The following is a 12,268-nucleotide window of genomic DNA, read 5'->3' as shown; positions in this document are numbered from 1 at the left end:
AGGAAACTCTTCCAGGACCATCAAGAAACCCCAGGGTTTCCCCAAACCCTGGTTGAGAAAGCCTGCTTTAAAGAATGGGTAGGCAAGATGCCTTTGGCAAAGAGTAGCTTAACATGCAGGGCTGTATCCTGTCCAAATGACCTCTTTTGCTCAATCATTAAAAGCCTCCAGGAGTTCTTCCCTCTCTGCCTCTAGCTCTGCATTTTAAACGGTGCCTCTTTGCTGTCTTTAGAGAACATGTACCTCACCGTGGTGGACGGCGGCCATCTTCGGTGTGCCTTGCAACCACACCCACTCCTGGAAACCGTCTATCACCTCCTTCCGGAGAACACCCTCGTGTCCAGCCTGCAGAGAGTCCCCGGAGTGTTGACGGTTCAGGAAGGTAGGCTCAAGCTAAAGTCCATGTGCTTCATTCCTGCTCACCACTCATTATATGGTTGTGCGAAGTTGTGATTTTGGCTCTTGCAACATCTGAAAGCTCAGAGAATCCTCAAAAACAGGGAAGCTCTGGGAGGGCCGTGACACAATTGGTGTAGCTCTGGGAGGGCTGTGACACAATTGGTGTAGCTCTGGGAAGGCCGTGACACTTACAGCAAGAGCTGAGCCATGCTTTACAATGAGGGTTGCCTTTTTCTCTGAAGGAGCCCGTCTTACGCGAAACATGCTTGTTTGCAGCAAGGGGCTCTTGGTCACCATTTGCCTGAAAACGGGTTGGCAAGTCACCGTTCCTGCAGTGTCCAAATTTGCCTCCTTAGGCTGTGCCTGGACTGCAGGACTTCCCGGTTCTATCCTTTGCTGGCTCCGTTGCATTTGTTTTTGTTTACTGTTTGTTCAAGCATTATTCATGGCTAGCCAAGTGCCCATTATCCTGAAGGCAAGATGGAAGGCCTAGAGAGTAGGCGTATAGAGAAGCGGCAGAGACACTTTTGAAATAATTGATCTGTTGATGCTGAGTCATCCCTCCCCACACACAATGTTTGCCTCTCCTCCCTCCCTCCCTCTCCTGGGAGAAATGGGACAGGATAGCAAGGCACCAGAAGAAGATGTCAGTCTGGAAGGCTCTCGTGGTTCAAAACAATTTTACTTCTGCTGGGAACAATTACCGTATCCAGGGTCCAGTTGGGTGAAATCTCAGCCAAGTGCTGACCAGACGACTTTGCTTTTTGTTTGCTCTCCAGGTCAGCCTTTCTCAACTTTTTCACCATTGAGAAACCCGCCTGAAACATTCTTCAGGCTTTGAGAAACCTCAGAAGGGGTGGGATTGTGCAAAATAAAGCATAGGTGTACACACCCACCTGGGGCCCCTCCCCTCCCCGCCCATCATTGGCCATTTGGGGGGGGTCAACATGACCATATATGGTGAAATCACCTGATAAATATTTAACAAATTGTATATTACATATATAATTAACTCCCACCCATTCAGGGAAACCTTCCAAGGCTGTCAAGAGACTTCAGTGTTTCACGAAACCCCGGTTGAGAAAGCCTATTCTAGGCTAAGACTCAGGTCATGAGGTCCCTGGTTCAAACTCAATGTTTCCAGCATGTTGCCCACTTGTCTTTAAATGGAGTTCGGTTTAAAACTGCTCGGTACGTTTGGTGATTTGGAAATCGCCCTGTGCGTTTGATGATTTCTGTGCAGGAAATACAGTTTCAAAACTCTCAGTGCTCCGCTTTTGGTTGCAGTGACCTAAGGTTAATGTTTATAGTGCCTCTCTGGATCTCATAAACACATACATAGGTTGGCCTGGTGCTCAATGGGTCCTATGTTTGGATACCCACAGGATATTTAGATACCCTGGAGAAGAGCCTTATGCTGGGAGCGATTGAGGGCAAAAGAAGAAGGGGATGACAGAGAACGAGGTGGCTGGATGGAGTCACTGAAGCAGTAGGTGCAAACTTAAATGGGCTCCGGGGAATGGTAGAAGACAGGAAGGCCTGGAGGATCATTGTCCATGGGGTCGCAATGGGTCGGGCATGACTTCGCAGCTAACAACAGCAATAACAACAACAACAACCCACAGGATTTCCACAGGCCTTCTTGCCTCCCCCTTCCCTTTCCAGCCCCCAATGCCCTTCAACTAGGGGACTTCCAGAAACAGCATTAGTGGAGAAATAGTCTGCAATGTGAGGGGGAAACTGGTAAAAATCACCCCCCCCCCCGTGCTTTCTGCTGCAGAAATCCTCAATAGGATCCAACTTATGCTGCGAGTAACAAAATTCTGGATAAAGCCACATTTTCTAAGTGCTTTTCTTCTTCCTGGCATACTGCAGTGTTCAGAAAGAAGCTAGGGTTTACATGTAACTCTCATTCTGTTCCTATGGCTGAGAGTTTTTCTCTTTCCCTCTCTCCCTCCCTCCCCTCTCCCCTCTTTTGTTTCCTTTCTCCCTTTGTAGCCAACCGTGCTGAATGGGAGCATTATCCATCTTCAGAAATCACCTTCCTTTAGTATGTTAACACACACGCCATCAATCACCTCTAGCGGCGGCTCACAGCACAGCTTCGGCTTTTAACCAGAGCTACCGCGAGGATTTTTTACAGCCCACGGATTGCTGTAGGAGTCTCTCGGCTGGCTCCTGTGATCCAGCATCTGCCAGAGCCAGGCGCCGCGGCCTGCTTAGAGCTGCTGGCCTCGCTGCTATCTTTGCTGACCAAGTTCCACTTTGTTTATTATACCGCAAAAATAAAATAAAAGATCAGCAAGGAGGCCTGCAGTGGTACGAAGCACAGTGCCTTTTGTTTGCATGGCACATTTTAGGGCGACTGCTCAAAGCATTTTGCTATAAGGGCCACTGGGCTGTTACGAGACCATTTTTGGTTGAGGTGTTAGAAGAAGAAGAAGTTTGTTCTTATATGCTGCTTTTCTCTACCCGAAGGAGGCTCAAAGTGGCTTACAGTCGCCTTCCCTTTCCTCTCCCCACAACAGACACCCTGTGAGGGAGGTGAGGCTGAAAGAGCCCTGATATTCCCGCTCGGTCAGAACAGATTTATCAGTGCTGTGGCGAGCCCAAGGTCACCCTGGTGGCTGCTTGTGGGGGAGCACAGATTCAAACCCGGCTCGCCAGATTAGAAGTCCGCACTCCTAACCACTACACCAAGCTGGCTCTCCAAAGAGCACCGGGAGCGTCAGCAACTGAAAGCTCCGCCCCCGGCTCTCAGTGGCCTTTTATATCAGGGACTCCAGCGGTTTCACGAGCAGCACTGTAGCCCTAGGCTGGAGTCTAGCTAGTGAGTGTCTTGGGGCTTGTGTGCTCAAACTTTGAAGCCTTCACAGAAGACAATGGGGGTGGCCAAAATCAGGCTGCAGTATGAAGCCGCCCTGTATAAATGCAGGAATCCGAACTTACGTGCCCTTCCGTATTCGACACAAATACCGTCTCTCTGCTGCTTTCTGATACTGAAATGATGCCGGGAGATGTGCTTTGACATCTCTGAAGGGACGTGTACTTTGACCCGTGCAGTGCGCTTCCTTTTAAGCCTCTTCTTTTCCCCCTTGCTCACATGTTACATTTTTCAGGAGTACCCTTCAAAAAAAAGTCTTAGATGCTGTGTACACTGTTAAAATAGTAACCTGTGAAAGAGAGAGCTCCTGGCATTATATGACAGTTACCTTATGCGCTTTAAAGCGAGGGGAACAGGGCTCTGTGAAGTGGGTCAGGAAAATACAGAGAGTTCCCCCCCCCCCCCAACTCTTCTTCCAGTGTGCACAGGAAAACCAACGTCAACGAATGCCAGAAATATGCTTATATGAGTGCGCTAGATCCTGAGTGGAAAGATTTCCCGGTAGAACCTTATGAATCCTTTGCTGTCTGTGGACTCTTTGAAGGAGCAGGGATTATATTCTCAGGTCCACAAACTGGACAGGGCCCCTAGCGTTCTTTTTCCCTCCCCCAGATAGATGATTGATAGCAAAAGAAAGCTTCATCCATCAGCATGACTATGGAGAATTTGCTCCATCTTGTGGCAATGAGTGGAAATGGTCTTGCATCCCACAATGTGGGCATGGCGGGGTATAAATTGAGGCATAAAAACGGGGAGGCCAGAACGTCTGTGTGCCAGCCATACTGTTTTTGGGTCCCAGGGGCTGATGGTACATTCTCCTTTTACACCTGGAGGACGTTTTCCGAAACCTTTGGTGCGCACCGTCCCAGTTAGATCACTGACCTCAGGTCTGGAACCTCTGGGTCCGTCAGTGGCGCAGGACTGCCCAGGCTACTGTAATGGGATGAGTATCGAACCTGAGCAAGAGGAGTCCCCCAGCAAAGATGCAGCTGCAAGAACGGCAAAGGGAGATGCTGCTCAAAGCTTATCGAGTGACATGGGCTTTGCCAGTGCAGGCAACAATGCCCAAGTCAAGATCGCTGCTGCGTTTTTGCCCCCAGCAAAGATCGACATGCTCTTTTGAGTTTCCTACAAAGGCATGGAGGCACTTCAGGGGTATTTGGCTTTGCTAAACCTATGCACACAGACCTGCACACATCCCTCTCTAAGTATAGATAAGAGGTAGGTATCCAGCTTTAAAAAAATCTCTTTCCCTTTCCTTTGCCCTCGAATAGGGCTGGCCATTGCTCTTGGTTGGAATCAAAGTGAGTGAGAAACTTTCCATAACTTGGCTCTTCAAGACTTGACTGCTGTCTTGTTTTCCTGCTGGAGCTGGCCCTTTAAACCTTTAGCTTGTCTGCCTTCCCACCATGTGTCATTCTTGGGGTTTTGGGGACCATTGGAAACAGTATAGGAGACATAGGGTGGATCTGCAGTGTGAGCGGGGAACTGACCGAAGTCGCGGCTCACTCTTCCGCCAATGGAAATGCGGAAGAGGTTGGATGCCGCTCAGTGGTTATATCTTAGAGCAGGGGTAGTCAAACTGCGGCCCTCCAGATGTCCATGGACTACAATTCCCAGGAGCCCCCTGCCAGCATTCGCTGTCAGGGGCTCCTGGGAATTGTAGTCCATGGACATCTGGAGGGCCGCAGTTTGATTACCCCTGTCTTAGAAGGCATTGAATGGGTCAGACAAAAGCTCCACAGAGAAAGCCTTCTGTCCTCTGTTTATTCCACAAATGGGTTTAATTGGTTTCAGCCATGGCTTTGTTCTTGGAGGTCCCCCGTGGATACCTGTGGATCAGGTTGTCTTGGCAGGGGCTCAAATAGAGATGCTTTCACTGCCTGCTCCCAGTTAAGGAAACCCTTCCAATGGGAGACCCACCAAAATCTGATCATTGGATGACCTATCTGTTTGGGCTGGCCTGTGGGTGTCAAGAGTTAAATTAGAAAAGGGTTATGCAAAGTGTCATCGATGTAGGTGATATTATACCCTGTGTAGTGCTGATTGGAGTAGAGATTACGTAATTAGAGTGGGGCTTTACTTCTAAGTTCCGAGAATGAAGGTGGCCTACATTGGACTTGTTACTTCAGAGAAACGCCTTGTCCTCCAAAGTTAAAACTCCAGCCCTCCTGTTCTTGTTTGTTCTCCTTAACTTGGCTGACTCAGCAGTAAATACTACTTGGTTACCGGACGTAAAGGAACCGAAGGCTTGAAATTGGCTTCAAATGGGCACTTTCAGCCAAATGTACCCTATAATTTGATAGACTGAAGCTTCCGATAACAGCTCCTATGAAACTGAGAAGGTATATTTAGTTCCCAAAATTGAATTAAAGCAGATTCTAGTGTTGGCAAAGCTGATTTGTTAGCGGCCCCCGTTCCCGACCACTCCCGCAGCTCTTAAACTGTTCTGCCAGCTAGAGGTGTATTATTTCTTTGTATTGCCAGGTGCTTTATTGATAGCCTGGTCTGTGTCTCTTAAGTACACAGTGTTGTTCAATAATGCTCAGTTGTAGATCTGGGGGAGAAGGAGAAGAATCTTAAAACCGGCTGCTGCTTCTTCATTAGAAAAGCAATCCGGGAAGCAGCCGCTCTGCCTCTTCTTCCCTCCCTGGGACCATCAGTCTCTCCCTCTGGGCTGGTGAGGTTCGGATGCTGCAGGCACGGAGCAGCAAACAATTCTAACCTGTTGCTGTAGGTTTCAGAAAATGAGCAATATCACCCTAGAAGCAAGAAATCACCCTGTGAGGGAGGTGAGGCTTAGAGAGCCCTGATACTACTGCTCAGTCAGAACAGCTTTAGCAGTGCTGTGGTGAGCTCATGGTCATCAAGCTGGCTGCATGTGGGGGAGGAGCGGGAAATCAAACCCGGCTCACCAGATTAGATGTCTGCGATCCTAACCAGTACACCAAGGAAGACATGGGGCCCTGTGGCACCCATGGGCACCGTGTTTGTATCCCTTGACTAAGGTTCTTGGCTTCTCCTTGGCCAAGTTGCCTGGAGGATGGAGCCCTTCCTACCAATTATTATACAAAGTCCTTGTCTAGGGAGAGTCCCGCCCTCCTTCAGCTGAATCACCAGCCTCCCTTTCCCGTGGAAAATGAGAAGTCACGGCTGAGTTGTCCATGTCGTCTTACTAGGGGGATGCCTGTTCAGTTAGGAAATGATGTCTCATGCGTCCAACCTGGCATGGTGAAAATGGCGGGGAGAGGGCGGGACTGGGTAAATATTTGGATATATTAGCCGCTTATTGGGTTGTGGGCCCAAAGGAAACAGAGTGCGCCCAAGAATGGGTATTAGTCCAGAAAACCCCAAAATCTTATGAGTTTTGTGACAAGGAACAGTGTGCATTTCCAGGTAGGTCTCCTTGTTGGGAATGATTAAGTATCTCACGTTGGTTCAGCATCGCACATTCTCCTCCCGATTGCTCACGGTCCTGCCGTACCTGAAAGAGTTCTTCTCCTGTGGCTGCTTCCTCCCCATTTCCTTGCCATCCCTGCCGACAGGCTCATCAGTCACCCACCCGGCTGCCATTTGGCCGGGAACTTTCCAGCCGACGAGTTTAGCAACCTTGTCGCTTGGAGCAAAGTCACTCCTGGCCATGTACGGAGTCGCGCCGTCACCCCTCCCCAGCCTCCTTGAGCTTAATAGAGATGGATGAATCTCATGGGGAAAAGGGGGACTGTCTGGTGCGTTGCTGAGTAGGTGGCATGGCACAGGCAGGAAGGAGGCTCGGGCTGGCTTATTCCGTCCATTTCTTCTTTCTTTGTTATGCTGCTCTGGCTTTTGCTGTAGTCTGTACCATAGTCCATTGGAGGCTTAAATGATGCAGCTGAGAGGATCCCCTGTTGGTATCTCCAGCACCTGATTTTCAACTTTCTAACAATGGAGGATCCTGGCTAATAACCATTGGCTGGCCCGTCTTCCACCAATCCCTCTCAGCTGTTTTCCGAGTGGTCCAAGGAAACCTTTCAAGTCCCAGGAATTCTACCTGCCTACCCAGCCAGGGTGTCAGTCATTTCCACCTTCCATTGTTTAGTACTTCTTTCCAGAGTGTAAGTGCTGTGATCGAATGCCATATGCAATTCTCCTTGTGTAACATCTGATGTTCTAGTGTGCTCGAAAGCCTGCACAGCGCATGTTGTTTTGATTGGCCCTTGTGGAAAGGTGTTGCATGGACTTGGTTGGTTTGCTTTGGATCTGGCACGGCCGGTATGGCTGGTTACAATTTCTCTCACTTTTAATCCAGCTGGTGTCCTTGGAGGTAACCTAGCCAATGGTGTTAGGGGCCCTGAAAAGCAGAGGTTGGTTGGTTGGTTTGTCTGTTTCTCTGCCAGTTTTGGCTTAAGATACTGCAAAGGGAATTTGTTCAAATGCAACTTTCTCCCAACCTGCTGGGGAAGAACCCAAAGGGAGAACATCTGTTCCTTTGCCTTCCTGATGAGTTTTCCTCAAATGATTGAATGGTACAGTTTGATACTTGAGGCATTTTTGAGATGCAACTCAGATAAGAGTCACAATTTTAACTCTTTTTGGGAGGGGTGATTAATTCTGTTAGAAATAAGACTTAAAAAATATAACATTTAATGCTTTGGGGAGCCTTGGGCAAATTTCCGCTCTTGCTCGGGCTTCATGCAGCAGGTTTCTTAGCATCCGAAAGCTGCGTGTTACTTTCCTAGTACAGGGTTGAAGACAGACCTCATTTAAGTCAGTTTCTTTACAACGCTTCAAATTGAATATTAAATGTAGATATATCAAACCATATAAGTGTTTTAAATAAACAAATATATTCAGGAACCTCATCGGTGAATCAAGAAGTGTTTAGATAAGAAAGATAAACATCAGCTGAATTTTGTCCTAGCGAACCTTGCAACATTTGGCTTTTTGCCCTTCGTTGTTGTTAGTTGCGAAGTCGTGTCCGACCCATCGCGACCCATGGACAATGATCCTCCAGGCCTTCCTGTCCTCTGCCATTCCCCGGAGTCCCCGGAGCTTTTTGCACACTTCCACCATAAAGGAAGGAAGTCACTATAAACAGCCTGACATCTCCAATGTTTGAAAATGTTTGCATGACAGATTCAGATGCCATCTGGACCATATTATGTTGAGTTCTTTCATCAGGAGGAAACAAAGAGACATTGGATGATCCAAATGGCAGTTCTAGAATTTTAGATCTTTAGCCCACACAGCCTTATAAATCCATTGGGATTTATTAGTTCTCCAAAAGCAGTGCCTTAGCTCCTGTCCCTGGCTTCATTAACTTTTTTTTTTGCAAGCCCTTGGGATGACCAGGCTTTTATGTAATATAAAATGGACCCTTCGATTGAAATCCCTATTTTTTTTTTGAAAGAAGGGCTGCGACTGTTTGACCGTTTTCTCCCAGATGATCTCGAGAAATAAGAGTCGTTTAGCATCAAACGTTCATAGGTAAACAACTAACGTCTGACCCGTAAGAGGGGGAAATCACCGTGGTTCCTTAAGCAATAGTATTTTCTTGAATTGCTGATGCTAAGGGTTACAAAGTCGGATTTTTCCCAATAAGTTTGCGAATCTCCCCGGCTGAAAGAATTTACCATTCAGTCACACCTTTATTTTTGCTTCTCTCACGGCAACTCTGAAGGGTACAGAAATCAAGCCTCACTCCAGAACATTTATAATAGCATTTTAGGCCCTTGCTTCTCCGGTCCTGGTATTTTTTATTTTCTGGGTGTGCATCAAAAAACTCGCTTTTCCCCCCAGGCTATCATAACTTTTTGCTAACGTTTTGGTATTTCTTGGGAGCTTTGTCCTGTTTCTTGGTGCTGCATTTAAAAAAACAAACAAACACTGTAGACCAGGGCTAGTCAAACTGCGGCCCTCCAGATGTCCATGGACTACAATTCCCAGGAGCCCCTGCCAGCGAATGCTGGCAGGGGCTTCTGGAAATTGCAGTCCATGGACATCTGGAGGGCTGCAGTTTGACTAGCCCTGCTGTAGACAGACAGGGACAGGTTTTGTGGAGGGTAGCCAAGATGCTCAAGGGCTTGGAAACAGAGTTGCTCCCTCTGGGTTGGGAAATCCCTGGAGAGTTGCGTGTAGAGCCCAGGGAAGGAGGAGTTGTGGTAGGAAAGGAAGCTCAGAAAGGATGTGGGATCCATGTGCCATCACCTCCAAGGGTACTGATATCCGTAAGCTGGAGATCAGTCCCAATTTCGGAGAATGTTGACCTATGCCTGAAGGTTGAGGACCCTCTCTGGAAAACAAACTCTTAAGAATAGTTTAAAGGGACCTCTTTTGTTCAGCTTCGAGCCGAGAAGACCGAGAGGGAAATATGACGGTGCTCTGCAAATTCTACGTGCGCTATCCCATGGGTAACAGCAATAAATACAGTACAAAAGAAAATCAGTAAAAGTCCCCTTCTTTGCTACTCCAGTGGACAAGGCTAGATCTAATGGGTTTAAGTGACAGGAGGTCAGATTTGAGTTGAATGTTGGCAACAACGTCCAAATGGTAAGAGCACTTTGACAAGCCTTGTCAGATGGAAGGTGCTCCCTCCTCAGAGGCCTTCAGGCAGGGGCTAGGACTGTTCTAGCATTAGGTTTTTTTGCATTGAATAATTTTTTTGTATTGGATGAGAAGGCCACAAAGAATGGGTTTTTCACAGCTTACGTTTGATCCTTGACCCATTCTGCACGTGTTGGATAATGTGCTTTCAGTGTACTTTAGAAGTAGATTATTCTGCTCTGCACAGGAAAACACAGCTGCAAAAGCAAGTGCATTATCTGACATGTGCAGAATGGGCCCTTGTTTTTTTTAAGGCCTGAAAAAGGGCAGATGTTCCTTCCAGCTCTAACCTCTGGCTCCATTTTGCAGATGACTTCCTCCAGAAACCAAAGCTCATGAAGACAGTCACATGGTATTTGGAGAAGCTATCCATCCACCTGTACCCATCATTAGAGAAATTTGAGGAGGAACTGCTGGATTTACTAATGAGTGACCAGGTACACACCACACACACCATTCAGGTGTGCCGATTTAAGAAGGCTTGTTCCTATATTCCATGCTTAGGAATTCTGAGTTTATAAACACTGAATTCTGTGGCCTGTATGAATGATCAGAAGTGTGCATGCCACACGAATACTTAACACCCCAAATAAAACTTTGTTGGGTCTTGAAGGTGCCGCTGGACTCGAAGCTTTCTTCCGCGCGAACCAAGTAATTGGAACAAATTGCCGTCGCTTCTGTTTTTCCCAATTCAGTCTGCAGGGTTTTCCGAATGAAACCAACACAAATTGTTCTGCATAGCATCTTCTGAGCTCTGTTTGCTAGACGTCCTCCTGGCGCTGGAATTTGCCAGATATTTTCAAAACCATATGAGCAAGAAACTTAAAGAAAAAGAAAAGAGATTTTCAGGGAGGGAAATTCTGCACACAAAAACTGCACCCTGTGCTTTTGTTGCACACAAATAGTTTTCTCTGCCCGGAGGAAAACCCGGCTCATTGTTGCATTTCCAAGAGAAATGGGACCGGCGTTATCTTGGACAATAACAATGTGTTTGTTTGCATAATACAGATGCATCCATATGGATTGCTTGAGGGACCTTTTCTTTTCACAGGCGTCGTTTTATTGCCTTGGTTTTTGCTTCTGATGAAGAGACAGATATTCTCAGCTTTGTCATTGTTGGGTTTTTCTGGGGAGATTTCCCCCCCCCTCTTTTTTTTGGGGGGGGGAATAAACAAACGCTAATGAGCTTTATTGTGGCTGGGCTGGTTTTGATTAATGGACACACTGAGTAACTCCTAAGCTTTAATGTTCATCTTCAGGCTGCTGTAATTTAGGAAGCCGATAATGACCCCAAGGACAAGGCTTGTTGATTTGTCAGATTTGCAGTGGATTTTCAAAGGGGGGGAAGATGAAACACTTTAATATCCAGCAATCACTCTAGGGCAGATTTCATTTTTTATTAGTTTATGACGTATTGCCTAAAATTACTTCCCGTCCTCCTCTCCCCATCCTCGGTTCCCCACAACACATTGGCGATGCGGGTTCAAAATGCAGCTGCGATTGATCCTCTCTGGCACCCGTAACCTCGGGCCGTTTCCCGTGAACCCCAATAAGGTTGGCTGGTGGGGAGCTGGAAGTTGGATTTTCAAATGGGAGATTAACACTTGGGACCACTGCTGCCATTTGTTGCATGCTGGCGGGTTCGTGAGGGTTTCCCGATGCAAAGAGCTCTGGCTTAGACCGTTTATGCACTGGAGGTTTCGTGCCAGGCTGCAGGCTGACGTTTTAGCCATGGCAGGTTGCCCCACCTCTTCCTGCATCCACACTGGGGAGCATTTGGTCTGGTGCGCCTCATCCACTCTTGATTTGTGCTCCTGCACGGTAGCTGGGGCAGTGAAGTTCCCAGTGCATAAATGGTCTTAGAGAGGAGGGTGATGCCAGAACTTAGAAGAGGCTGTGACTGAGTGGTAGATAGGGTAGCTAGCTCTGGCCATGGAGATATGTGGAGATTTTGGGGGTGGTGCCTGGGCAAGGCAGGGTTTGTGATGGAGACCTCAGCAAAATATAATGCCATAGGGTCCAGCTTCCAACGCAGCCATTTTCCCCATCTTTATTGGCTGGAGATCCATTGTAATAGCAGGAGATCTCCAGGTACCACCTACAGTTTGGCAGTCCTAGTGGTAATGCATGCAGATTGTTAGGTTCAATCCCTAACAGCTCTTGTGAAAATATCAGGTAGTAGGTGATATCAGCCTAATACCCTAGAGCAGGGGGAGTCAAACTGCGGCCCTACAGTTGTAGTCCATGGACATCTGGAGGGCTGCAGTTTGACTACCCCTGCTCTAGAGAGCCACAGCCAGTCTGAGTAGGCAATACTGACCTTGATACTGGTTCAGTATAAGGCAGCTTCATGTATTCATGTGTGTTCATGTGACCCAAATATCAGCCTTAGAAGACTTGGTA

The 12,268-nt window shown here is 47.6% G+C and overlaps 1 protein-coding gene across 5 annotated transcripts in view; it reads left to right on the top strand.

Annotated features, from left to right (window-relative positions):
- The window catches only part of NPHP4 (nephrocystin 4), a 78,624-nt gene that overhangs the window by 19,293 nt on the left and 47,063 nt on the right, over window positions 1–12,268 (top strand). For all 5 annotated transcript variants that reach the window (XR_013226727.1, XM_077311192.1, XM_077311191.1 and 2 more), the window contains 2 exons: window positions 233–382; window positions 10,175–10,302. Coding sequence is in view for 4 of the 5 variants with exons in the window: in XM_077311192.1 (XP_077167307.1) it covers window positions 233–382; window positions 10,175–10,302 (278 nt within the window). In the remaining variant the exon portion in view is untranslated. The remainder of the gene's footprint in view (window positions 1–232; window positions 383–10,174; window positions 10,303–12,268) is intronic.

The sequence above is a fragment of the Paroedura picta genome, chromosome 15, assembly GCF_049243985.1.
Source record: "Paroedura picta isolate Pp20150507F chromosome 15, Ppicta_v3.0, whole genome shotgun sequence".
Classification (NCBI taxonomy): domain Eukaryota; kingdom Metazoa; phylum Chordata; class Lepidosauria; order Squamata; family Gekkonidae; genus Paroedura; species Paroedura picta.
Note: the sequence above shows the minus strand (reverse complement) of the source record. Positions and strands in the feature narration are given on the sequence as shown.